This window comes from Siniperca chuatsi, linkage group LG13, assembly GCF_020085105.1.
Source record: "Siniperca chuatsi isolate FFG_IHB_CAS linkage group LG13, ASM2008510v1, whole genome shotgun sequence".
Taxonomy (NCBI): Eukaryota; Metazoa; Chordata; class Actinopteri; order Centrarchiformes; family Sinipercidae; genus Siniperca; species Siniperca chuatsi.
In genome coordinates this window covers 18,998,716-19,011,250 of record NC_058054.1, presented here as the reverse complement: position 1 = coordinate 19,011,250, position 12,535 = coordinate 18,998,716, and the positions used below count along the sequence as shown (strand labels likewise).

General features: G+C 42.6%; 1 protein-coding gene and 1 long non-coding RNA gene across 2 annotated transcripts; one reads left to right on the top strand and one right to left on the bottom strand.

Moving 5' to 3' along the window:
• Positions 1–688: 688 nt before the first annotated feature.
• LOC122887242 lies at positions 689–10,137 on the bottom strand. Its single transcript, XR_006380498.1, has 2 exons — positions 8,453–10,137; positions 689–4,066 (listed from the first exon to the last, which is right to left on the bottom strand). It is a non-coding gene; the product is annotated as an uncharacterized LOC122887242 (long non-coding RNA).
• angptl4 (angiopoietin-like 4) lies at positions 5,943–12,535 on the top strand. The gene is made up of 7 exons (XM_044220256.1): positions 5,943–6,608; positions 7,427–7,537; positions 7,689–7,782; positions 10,144–10,257; positions 10,444–10,539; positions 10,801–11,085; positions 11,198–12,535. The coding sequence occupies exons 1-7, from the start codon at positions 6,081–6,083 to the stop codon at positions 11,380–11,382; spliced, it is 1,413 nt and encodes a 470-aa protein (XP_044076191.1). The 5' UTR covers positions 5,943–6,080; the 3' UTR covers positions 11,383–12,535.

The following is a 12,535-nucleotide window of genomic DNA, read 5'->3' as shown; positions in this document are numbered from 1 at the left end:
TCAGTGCCACCCAACTGCCCTGATGTTAAATGTCCGAGTACTCGCTCAATATTTTCTTGAGTGTTGTCTTTCCTAAATGTTGTTTCTGCATTTAGCCTGAGGATCAAGTCTAATACTGTTTGTAATCGTGCATGGGCAGCATTTGTTTGCTCAGTGTACAGGGGTAGGCCTAATCCAGAAATACCGGAAATCAGTGTAGATTTCCAGCACCATGAAGAACTGACAGCATATACAGCTGCTGAGGTCAATCACAGTCTAAGCATATTTACATTTTCCAAATTTGGATATGTGTACATTCTGTACTTTTCTGCTTCCTGCCAGCTGGGACACTAATTTAGTCCATGAGTATTGAAAGAACTGAGGGAAAAGCATGAAGCATCCGACGACGTGAAGATGTATATGGGTCATCCATCAGCGGGAGCTTGTTCCTGTCGACTAGTCTGAGAAGTAAAAGTATCTCATGGCAAACAAATACCAAAGCAGTCAAGCAGAAACAATAACAAAAACATTCATTTGTATCGTGTAACACGTCTGTGCATGTGTAAGCTGAGCATGAGCTATAAGGAATATAAGAGGAGACGACTGTCTGTGTATGTTTGTGCATCTAAGCATACAAGAAAGATACATGCATGAATGAAGTGTGTATATGTGTAGATTAAAGTCTGTGGTCAGCTGCACGAACAGGTCACTGGAGCACATATTCTTTTATCTTACATAGCTTAAGTCACATCATTCAAACTTTACAGGATGTTACAAAAGCTGAGCATATGCAGATATTTAAAGTTTTGGCATCATAAAAAGGCAGAAGTCAAATATTTGTGTGGGAACTGAAGGAGTCTCTTGATACATGCAGATGCAAAATGGGGACCATCTTTGTCCAAGGACAGCATGTCAGAGTCCTCACAGGAAATCTCTCATATCCTCTCAGCCTGCTCTCCCTGCCTGGGCCTGTATGTGCTGAACCAAACCAGAGGTGAACATTTTTCACAACTTCTTCATCTCTCAGGACTGCTGGAGGCTAAAAGAAAAACTGCAGGTTTTCATTTGCTTCGGTGCCATGTCACATTCAGTATGCAGTTCCTGGGGCAGCAACAGTACAACAGTCACTAAAGGGGGCCACACTGGATAAATGGGCAGGGGTCAAGGCTGAACAAATACAAACGATATGTTCTCGCTTTGCACCACTGGGAGGCAGTATTGTGTTTTACCTGGCTGTCTGCTGTTCTCAACATACTGTAGAAGGGGAAATGGAAAACTGTTTCAAGGCAAACACCTTCCTCCTGGTGCAAGAGTCAGCTGGTTTGTCTGTCCTCACTGATTTGAATCATTTATGGCAGAAAAAGGGATACTGCAGTATTATTATGTCTCCCAACTATAACCATCTCTGTGGTTAAATCATAGTTTATGAGGTAATTTGTTTCTTAATACAATGTGATTCCCTTTAAATGGAAATACAAAAAAACATTTAAATTCATGCAGCAATATCCCTAAACCCATCATCATTTCTGAGTGAAACTGATTAATTAGTGATTTTTTTTACATCAGCAGGAGAAGTACTAATGATTAATTATGGCTGTGTTCCTTTTAGGTGTACCAGTTTCAGGGTCCTGGTATTATGCATGCTAACTCACTGACATGGCTTACTGGGACACTTAATGGAACAGAGCCATCGTAAATATTATCAGTTACATCTGTGCTTGACAGTCAAAATATCTGCCTATAAATCAGGTTTTGAAAAAAAAAGGTCAAACTTAAATCTAACATACTGTACATTCCTGATACCCACCAAAAAACATAAATCTCACACCAGCTATATCATTTATTGACTATTTCTTCATCAGTTATGTTTATGGTAAACCCAGAAAGCAGCATCCATCTTCTTATGTGTCATGAGAACAGATCCCACCTGCAGCTCCTCTAGATTTACCTCTCCAGTGCATCCTGACTGACTTTTCTACTCAATCACAAGACAGTCATGAGCTCCATTCACTAAATCTGAACCTCAGTGATTGCGCAGTCAGCTAAAAAGGTCGCTGCTTGCCTGCGACTCATGAATATCTCATATCAGAAATGAGGAACGCAGGGCAGCTGACATTTGTTTACTCTAGCTGATTCCAAGAGAAGTGAGGAGGGCAGGTGACACACCCCAATTGTATGTGTGTTAAATTGGGTGCCCTATCTGATGATGGACGAGTAGTAATATTAAGTCTCACTTGGATATTCATATGCTGAGATCTTTGATAGAAAAACAATTTCAGTGAACAGAAGCATTGAAAATGTATAGTTTTTTTTCCTCAGAATTTCCTTCAGTTTTCCTCTCAAAACTGGTCTAAATCTTTTTCGACATTATTTACTTCACTGGAATAGATTCAGATAAGTATTTCTGGCAAACACAAGTGGAAAAAAATCTGTGAATATAAAACCCCAAAACCTCATAAAATGGTCCCAAATGGAAAAGATCACAGATCAGTCTCTCCATGGGAACCAGAGGTTTACAGCCTTCAGCACCTGTTTTTTGGGTTTTTTTCCATCCTTCCTCTTTCCATCCCCTCGTCCATGACTAAGTCTGGGGGCTGCACTGTGATTTACAGATGTTCTGTGTTTGGAATCTGGGTGAAAGGTCATTATACCGGCTAGAGATGGGAGCAGCCATTTTGAGAAATTGAATAAGCAGCTGTGTCGAGGTGTGGCTCCAGTGATGATCAGTAACATACGACTGTACGGCTTGTGAGTTCAAATGAGAGGATACAGAGGACACGGATTCCTGCAAGCCTTGTACGTTATTGTAGACATATACAAATAAAATTGATGTTTATTTAATCCACTTGTTTAGTCTGTCCTCCAGTAAATATACTGTCTACTGACAATGTGACTGGCCTGTTGATTATTCTTGTTTGAGCCGCTTTTATTCCTGTCTGGATGAAATTCAGTGATGGAAAGTAACTAACTACATTTACTCACATACTGTACTTAAGTACTACTTTAAGGTACTACTGGAGTATTTCCATTTGATGCTACTTCATATTTAAACTGCCACATTTTGAAAGAAAATATTGTACTTTTTACACCACTACAGTTTTTTGGACACCAGTTATTATCTACATTGCAGATTCAAATTTTACACACAAAACTTACTGTTACAGATTAAGATATCCAACACTATGTTCATAATAATTCAACTTTGCTCCACCTTGGTCAAGTACAACATTAAAATGCTGCTTACATGTAAATGCTTCAGGATTAATAATCCCATATAATACATATAATGAAATGACAATCAGAAAGTGACTATTCTGCATAATGCACAGCCTACTTTTGATGCTTTTTGTACTTAAGTAACATTTTGAATGCAGGATCTTTACTTGTAATGGAGTATTTTTACACTGTGGTGTTAATATTTTTACTTTAGTAAAAGATCTGAATGCTTCTTCCACCACTGATGAAGGACAATTTCTTGTTAAATTACGATGTAATTGTGTCCTTAAGGTCATGATGAAAACAAGCATGTGTCATCCTACAATTACAGTATGATTACAATATCAAGCAAAACACCCCGAATTCATGCCAACTGCATCCTCTCACCACAAATTAAGGCTCTATCACAGTTTTCCAGATCAACTTCAGGCCATCTTATACACCCACGAAGGCCTACAGTACGTTGTACTTCATCAAGCTCCCAAAAAAACAGCTCCTCCTGTTTGACACACGGCTGTAATTCATCTGAGCCACCACATTCAGACATATTTCTCAAAATCTGAACATCAGAGGAATCTTTAATGTTCCTTCAAAGACAAAATGAATCATCCTTTTGCCTGATATGACGCAGACATCTGCGCACTCGTAAAGCCAAAAATGAAAGCCTGCAGTTCTTCTTTTAGTTCACAATGCAGCAAGGCAAGTACATTCTTTACATGCAGCTACAATCACAAGGAGCATGTACCAGACGGTCATCCAGTTCAACTATTACTGTATCTGTTGGGTGAAGCAGGTGTCTTTTCGAGGTGCCATGTCCCTGCTTGTACCTGCTGCAGACAGATACCTTTCATCCACTTCGCCTTTCCTTCACCTGTGGAAAAAACAAACATGTTTCCATTCAGTGATAATCCTGCAGTACTGTAACAGAAAGTCTGTCAGTTTGAACAAACAAAAGAGAATCTGTCTGCGTTGACCTCGGTGCTCCTATAGAAAGAAAAAGATTATTCAAAACGGAATTGGAAACACCCATTTTTAACTGCAGCAGTCTTTGTTCGTTCTAGTGGAAACCCTCTCTCTGCCAAGGATTTGAGGAAAATAATGCATGTTTGTTACATTCCAGACGCATAAGTGAGGGCCCGGTAATTCCTCTGCACTGAGTTTCCCCTCAGCACCGTGAGCAGTCTCCCAGTTACCTTTCACCTACTTAGTCTGGGCTGCAGACAGGAGGGGGTTAAACCAGCTCCTTCTTTGTGGTCTGGCCCCGGATCACGTACGGCATGCGAGCTCCAAGGCGGAGGTGGTTAAAAAAACAAAAACATCTACGGTCCATAATTTGGGCATTCTCTGTGCTGTGAACTTTCCCCTAATTCTCACAGTCCTCGCGGTCTCCCAGCAGCAGAGCTTTGCTGAGGAGCACCATTATCACCATCAGGCCAAATCAGACGCATGTTCCTCCCCTGACGCTCTCGGCGGTGTCACTGACTTCCATCACTCCTCACATTTCCCGAGAAGGACGATTAAGAAATCCTGATATACTGTTTCTACAGTAGCTGTTAGAATTATTTTTTTTAAATTATGATCTCATCTTATCTATATCGGGGTTAGGGTTGATGATTGTAATCAGGCTAATTAAGTTAAAAGAGAAATTAAGGATTAAGGAAATCCTCTCCTTCCATGACAGGAAGCCAGAGTAACTGCTGTGCAGATCAATTCATGTTGTCTATTCTTTCTCAGTCATGTGAGGAAAAGATCTGAGATTTAATGTGCAGATAACACAGATTTGAATCACACTAAACGCATTTACAAATGACTACTTTTCCTAATACTTCTCTGCCTTACTATTCATCAAAATAATTTCAGTAAGGTATACTGCACAGCACGTCATCCTAATAGGCAACGAGAGAATATACGGAGACAAGGACAGAGAAAATAGAGCAATAGCAAGATCCATAGACTGAATGAAAATGAAACAAGATTTCATCAGTTGGGAACAATAAAGTGAGGTTACAAGACATGGAATGCATAGAGATCTTCCTTTCATCACTGTGTGAATTAATAACATGAAGAAGAGGCTCAAATTCTCCCCTCAGATGGTGATGAATCCTCTCTCTGTCTCTGTGAAGGTCTGTGCTTCATCCCTCATTGGCGTCAGTGTGTGCGGTCCACTCACAGTGCAGCCCATAGCGGCATTTTCCACTTTCACTATTCAGCTTGGAAATTTTTTTAAAATTTTTACACTTCAGTTCAAATCAGGCCAGTTTCCTGTAAATGCTATTTCATAATATTAAAAATTTGCCTGTTAAACAAGTTTGCAAGATTTCTGCAGATCTCCTGTGACTTATTTTGACTATGAATATGGAATGAAGTCAAACAGGCGCACTCTCTATTTTACGAACTTAATCGGGGTGCTGTTATCATTATCAACCAGTTTCAGGGTGTTCCTGTGCTGATGAAGGGATTAGCTCACTTACTCAAAAATACTACACATATTACATACGTATTTCTTTCCCTGCTGGGGATATCAACTGTTTAGTTTCCCCCAGTAGATAATGTAGTCTCCCATAGAGTGCAGATGAAAGACAATCTTCGTGTTACAGCATGTCTCTCCTCCGCCTCTGACATGAATAGTTAACAGAGAGGCGGAGGAGGGACAGAAACCTGAGAGTAACTGCACCCCTCCCTCTCCTCGGCTGGCCAATGGCAGGCAGCTTACAGCTTAGACTTGAGGGCTGTGAAACTATAAAACAGTAGTGCTGTGACTGTTCAGCCAGGAGCCTGCGCTCTCAATTCAGACCCAAGAAGACAGGACGGGACACTGCACACTTCTGCAAAAGGAAAACACACTATCTAAAGCTAAATTGCAGCAATTTAGGACAACGGCAGCAATGAAGACAACACTGGCAGCTCTGACTCTCTGCATGGTGGTGCTCATGGCCACAGGTTTCCCTTTCGAGAGGAAAGGGGGATCACCCTCCGGCAGTGCTGCCAAGGAGAAGCGCGTACAGTACGCAGCGTGGGATGATGTAAATGTCATTGCCCATGGCCTGCTGCAGCTGGGCCAGGGGCTGAAGGAGCATGTGGACAAAACCAAAGTCCAGATGAGGGACATTTCCAGCAAGCTGAAGGTCTTCAATCGCACTGTGACCGAGCTGGGGAAGGAAAGCCAGAAGCTGAGAGTGGAGGGGGAGGCCCTGAAGGCTCGGGCCCAGGGACTGGAGGACAGAGAGGGGCAGCTGCTGAATGTCACAGCCGAGCTGAGGGAGAAGGCGGAGGAGATGCAGCAGGAGAGGAGGACGATGAGCGAGAGGGTGAGCCGGATTGAGGAGAAGGTGGACAGCATGCTGCAGGGAGACGCGGTGCTGCCGGACACGAACGCTGGTGCCAAGAACAACAGTGATGCTCGCAACATCCAGGTAAGATTGCAAGAGTTTCTGTCTTTGGTTTTTGATGATGATAATTTGGCAGAAGCATGTTAAGGGGACTGACAGTTAGTTTGGGAGGAAAATAAGACACGCAAAACATTATTCCTATACTCCTTACTTACAAGAGTTTACCATAAAGAAGTACACAATGTTTGTGTACTGAGGCAGATGGTTAAAGGGACTCTTCAAGTTAGTAGGTGTACAGTATGCTGTTTCTTGGCTTTTATGGTGGAGCTTTTCCCCTGAGCTCAAAGGCACTAAATCAAAATGCACAGAGGGCAAGCAGTGGGTGGTGGGTGGGGTGGGCTGTTTAACAAGCCTGCACAGGGAGGAAGAGCGTGAAGTACGTGCAAGGAAACCTTACTGGCTGCAAGACAAAGGGATCTGCACGCATCAGCTGCAAGAATGTGTGAATAATTTTTCACAGCTGTGACCTTTTACAACCTGGAGAGTATTCGGCCATATGACACAGTGGAAGGGGCTGGTGGCGGTTTTGCTTTTCATGTTGGTCTCCGTTTGCAAGGCAGTATGTGAGCCTGAAAGGCTTTATAGTGGGATGGAAAATCCCGCTCTATGAGGTAGTTACATAATCACACCACAGTCGTTTGGAAGGGGCAAATGCTTGCAATTCGGTTGTGGAAATGCGTCTTGGGTCTATGTCTCATGCTTTTCAGTGACACCCCACAGGTGGCCCGTGTGTTTGTGTAAATTCTGGTGTTTCTTTGGAGATGTCCTGTAAAGTCCTAAACGGTGATTAAAGTTGAAAAAAAAGTTAAACATGTGGTGCCTGTGTGTTATTTTTCTGTCAGCTGATGCTGGAGGCTCAGAACAGACGCATTGATGATCTGGTGGAGCGGATCAGACTCCAGCAGGAGAAACTCGACAAGCAGAATGTGCGCATCAGGACGCTGCAAAGTCAGGTGAGGAAGCAATTACAATTACGCATGCAGCTTGCAAGCAAACGTTTCTGCATCCCAGATCAGAGTAATTGTTGAGTATTTTCTTATTTATTTAGTCACATTTTCTGCAATCTCATCAGTGATTGGTAACTTGTTTTTGTTTTTTCTCCAGATCCAACTGTCACGACATAGACCAGCCCCGCGGAGCAGCAACACTGACGGCTCCATGCAAAGTGGCGTAGCGGAGCAACGCGACTCACCAGTCGGTAAGTAAAGACAAAAAGCATCCAGAATCCCCTCTTGGCTCTGTCTTAAGTCGACTGACGCCAAATGTGGCAGGCCATCTGTTTAGTCAGACCATAAAGACGCTTAAATCACTAGCAATTAAAATCAAGGAATCTAATCATATTGGGACACGCTTCTCTGCTCAGCGTGGCGCCAGAAATATCAACTGGTGGACATTTTGCAGAAGCTGTGCCTGTGAGGCTGTGAAATCCTAATGACATTACTCAGCTAATACAGGATAACATTAACACAAATAAATAGGTAAAAAAAAAAGTTATTTCAAAATGTAAATTAGGCCTCCTACTTTTCAGATCTATGAACTACAACATATATAATTCATTTTGGTTTATATCCTTATTTCAAACTTAGTCACCACAACATATTGTACTGGCGGAGAGAGAAGGGGAAATGAACATTGTCAGAATGATGCTCAGTTTTGTCAAGGCCCCTCATACTGGACCAACTGGGGAAGAGTTGAGACACACTCTCAGCCACCACATCCTGGTCTCAGTTAAAGTATGTTTAGTCTTCAAAGAGGGTGAGAGGGATGACGGGAGGAAATGCTGAATAAAGCACAAATCGATGCATGTTGAAATAGTAGATTTTAATAATTCTAGATTAATAAAAATTGGACTACATTTAAAGTCAAACCTCTGTTTCTGATGGCCGTAGATGAGAAGTAGGTGAAAGGTGAACGTGGCTGAGGCAACAGTTGAGATCAGTCAGCCAGTACAAATCACAATAACACCTCAGAGCTCTGACATCAGCAGGATCTGAGGAGTGAGGAAAAAAGAAACAAGTTTCTCTGGCAAGGTTTCAACTGGGGAAAAGTTCGCTGATCTCTAAGAGGGTTCAGTCAGGGTCACAAAGCTCAACAGGATTACTCACACTGATCATTTCTATTGTTGGAGGGAGACGAGGGGAACCTGGAAAAGGCAGGGGAGGCTTTGTACAAATCTATCATGCAATGTTCCTCAGATTACTGTCCTTGTACCTGAGCCAAGAAAAAAATAACGGGGGAAACGGAAAAGGGAGTCTATATTTATCTATGAACTTCATACAGATATCTTCCACTGTTTTGAAGACACCCCCTTTTTTTTTTTTTTTTAATAAGATGTCCCACCTTTTTGTGTAAAACAAACATTTGTACATCCCTCAAGAGTGAGCAACCTTTCCCCTAGATCTGTTAGGGAATCAGACATCCCTCCACCACATCCTCCTCCTCCTCTTCAGTCATCCTCACCTCTCCTCCCCCATCCCTACACACAAACCCCCCACCTCCATCTCCTCCTTCTCTCCCATTGTATTGGATAAGTGTGCCAAAGTTCAGGAGAACCCCTGACCCTGAGGCAAGCTACAGCCATGACTGGCCACCAAGAGTTCATGCCTCTAGAGGAAAGGTCATTACACACAAATGAGGTTTTGTGGTTCAATATGCAAGCGAATATCCAATAAAAAAACAATCGAATAAAAACAAAAAATTACATTCTATTGATATTTTTTTCATTTTTTGATGTGTAAAAATATTAAATAGCATCACGTGATGATGTCATCCATGATAAAAAGGATTAATGGAGGGGTGCTATGAGTCTTGTGCCTCATTAGGCACATGACAGCTCCTACTGGCTCTGGAGTCCCCTGCTTTGTGTTACTGCCTTCTCCGATGTCCCTTTACAGCAACAGCCCCTAACCCCCCTGCCCACCCTCTGATCACTCCCCACGCATGCACCAGCCATGCACTCCTGCACTACCAACTGGCTGCTGTGCACGTGAAGGAGGTGTGACAAGCCGGGGTAGTGTTGAGGAATGTAAAGGGTAGTAGTGTGTAGCTCAATAGCCTGGAAGGCCAAGCAGCCGTGTAGAGGGAAGTCTGCTTGGGAACTGGAAGAAAGGTCATATTTATAACCGAGAAAGAAATTCTCACTCCCCCCCTCCCCCTCTTGTTGTTGTCTAGGAGGCTAGGTCAAAGGCTCTATCGGGTACACATTTATATCTCCAGACTTGATGATAAGCTCAGTCGGAACGATAAATCATATTTGCATAAGTCGCTGAGAGGTTCCCTATCTGTTCCCTAACACTACTTAACTAGAATAATATCTAAAATTGTTTCAAAACAGTAAACATGTACAAGAAAAGCTATAACTTTGGCAGCGACCCAGCAAACTTTCAGCCTCAGTTTTACAAACAAATGTATTACCTGTTCGTCAGTGCAAAGTTCAGGGGAGTAAAGATGAAGCAGAACACATCTGTTAAATGTGTCATGTATAAATAGCAGTAATACTGTACGGAACTGTTTGCCTTAACATCGTTGTGTTTTTTCCCCCTCTTTGTTCTTCTTCTAGAGATGGCATCAGACTGTCATGAGCTGTTCCTGAGAGGAGAGACCACTAGCGGGGTCTACACCATCCAGCCAATAAATTCAGAGCCCTTTAAAGTCTTCTGTGAGATGACAGCTGGTAAGTGGAGTAAAACTGCTTCCCATTTTGCCCTTTGGGTCCTGCTCAGTGCAGGTTGGCCAACAATTGCTATCTACTTCGACAATCAGTCACCGACTGAAACAGAAAAATAGTTCAGTCACCAAACTGCACAAGATTGGTTGATGCAACTTTTTCTGATCAACCCTTTTCTGTCTTTCTGTCCAGATGGCGGATGGACAGTAATCCAAAGGCGCCAAGATGGCTCAGTGGACTTTGACCAGCTATGGCAGGCCTACGAGAAAGGCTTTGGCAGCCTGAATGGTAAATGCTCTTTTGACTTTGATCTCACTCTCACTAACTGCAAAACTGGACTGGACAGGTGCTAGCCGGCCAGCTGTCCAGGATCAGATTAGTCCACATCACATTACTGTCTTTTACAACCACTGCATCAGAGAGCAGGAGCTGGCCCCCAAAAGCCTCCTATCACTGATGAACTTGAAATGGATCAAAGGCCAACAGAAGTTTCTCAGCTCTGGATAGTTTTCTCACCATTTCTCTTCTTCTCTTTGTCTTCTTCTCTAGGAGAGTTCTGGTTGGGTCTAGAAAAGATCCACTCCATTGCTAAAGATGGTGGCTACATCCTCAACATCAAGCTCTCCGACTGGGGTGATGACTTAGCGTCTATCCGCCTCCCCTTCCGTCTGGGCGGTGAGGAAACCAAGTACTCGCTCCAGATTCAGGAGGCCGGCGCTTTCAGTGCCTTGGAAAGCTCCCTGGGGACTGACGCCACCTCCGGCCTGCCTTTTTCCACCAGCGACCAAGACAACGACCTGAAAAATGACACCAACTGTGCCAAGCATCTCTCAGGTAAGTTGTAAATGACAATCACCTTGATCAAAGCTTGGTAATTTTCCAGTTTCCAATTTGGAATAGTGCTCAAAGGCAGCACCTAACCTGATATTGTCCTTTATCTTCCTAGGTGGCTGGTGGTTCAGTAACTGCGGACGCTCCAACCTAAACGGTAGATACTTTCAGAGCCCTCCTCCCAAGCAGCGGCACCAGAGGAAGCAGGGCATCTTCTGGAAGTCCTGGAGGGGCCGCTACTACCCTCTGAAGTCCAGCATGGTGATGATCGCCCCTGCTGCAATCGAAAACAAGTCATAAAGAATAGAAGAGACAGATAGAAAAAGTCAAGACAAAGAGAATGGGGGAGAAAGAAGTAGATTTTGGACTATTCCTTCTTTTCTTGGTGCTTAGTTGATGAGGTAGAGGTTTCCACTTTCCCTGTTTGCCTCCCTGCGAGGAAATAGAAGCAAAAAGACCTCACATTAAATGAGTTCCAGGTTTCCACTGCTCTGTGCTCTTGAAAGATGAGCAGATTTCTCCCCTGCACCTAGAGCCACAGATGGAAAAAGAGATCAAAGGTACAGTGGCAAATTTTTCACATGTTGTACCACTGCAGTTGATTCCTTCTGTTGGCACGAAGCAGGAGCCCCTAGTCAGGAGAGCGTCACAGGGCGAGCCCCGGCCCGTCCACTGTGCTGTAAGCCACAAAGGATTTCCAACAAGTCGAGACTCGTCACCAGATTTGTGGTTTCAACTGTGTATGAGGGCTGTTGTTGAGTTTAAATGTGGTTTTGTAGCAAGTGAACCGAATTGTCAGCTCAAAAATAGATTAAGAATTGTTCTTATTTAGTAAAGGATGCATGTAGGAATGAAATGCAGGCCAATTAAGCAACCTTTTAAACCTAATGGTGCGGACCATGGTGACTTAATTAAAACTCATTTTCCACATGAACATGATGAGATAAGTGTTCAAAAGCATTATGTAAAGTTATAAATCACTGTAAACTAGGATTACGTTGCAGACTGATGTTGGAAAGCAGTTCGTGGGGCACTGAAAACCATTTCAGCCTTTTGTACAATATATTTTCTGCCTGCAATTTTGAATCAAATTAAGCATATTCTTCACTAACTTAAATTTTTCTGTGGAGACTTTGATGATGTTAAGTCATATTGACTTCTTTTAAGATGAAGGACATGGTTTTGTACATAGTTTATGAAGGAATGTCATCTGTCTTTATATTATATAACTGTTACTGAGTTATCTGTTGTCCTCGTGACTTGAGAGTTTGTTATTGTAGATGTTCCCTTTTCTTATTTAAATACCGTAAAGAATCAATATATATATTTCTGGTGCTGCCTGTTTGTAATTTATATTGTCTTTGTTGTGTTTGCCAGATGTAAAATTGTTTTTTTTAAATAGAAAATAACCATTTTATGGCCATAATGAGCCAATAAAATTGATTTAAACTAA

Coding starts and splice junctions, on each gene's coding strand:
- angptl4 (XM_044220256.1), top strand. CDS start 6,081: ATGAAGACAACACTGGCAGCTCTGACTCTCTGCATGGTGGTGCTCATG. Junction 7,538..7,688: donor TCAGGACGCTGCAAAGTCAG/GTGAGGAAGCAA, acceptor TTTTTTCTCCAG/ATCCAACTGTCACGACATAG. Junction 7,783..10,143: donor GCAACGCGACTCACCAGTCG/GTAAGTAAAGAC, acceptor TTCTTCTTCTAG/AGATGGCATCAGACTGTCAT.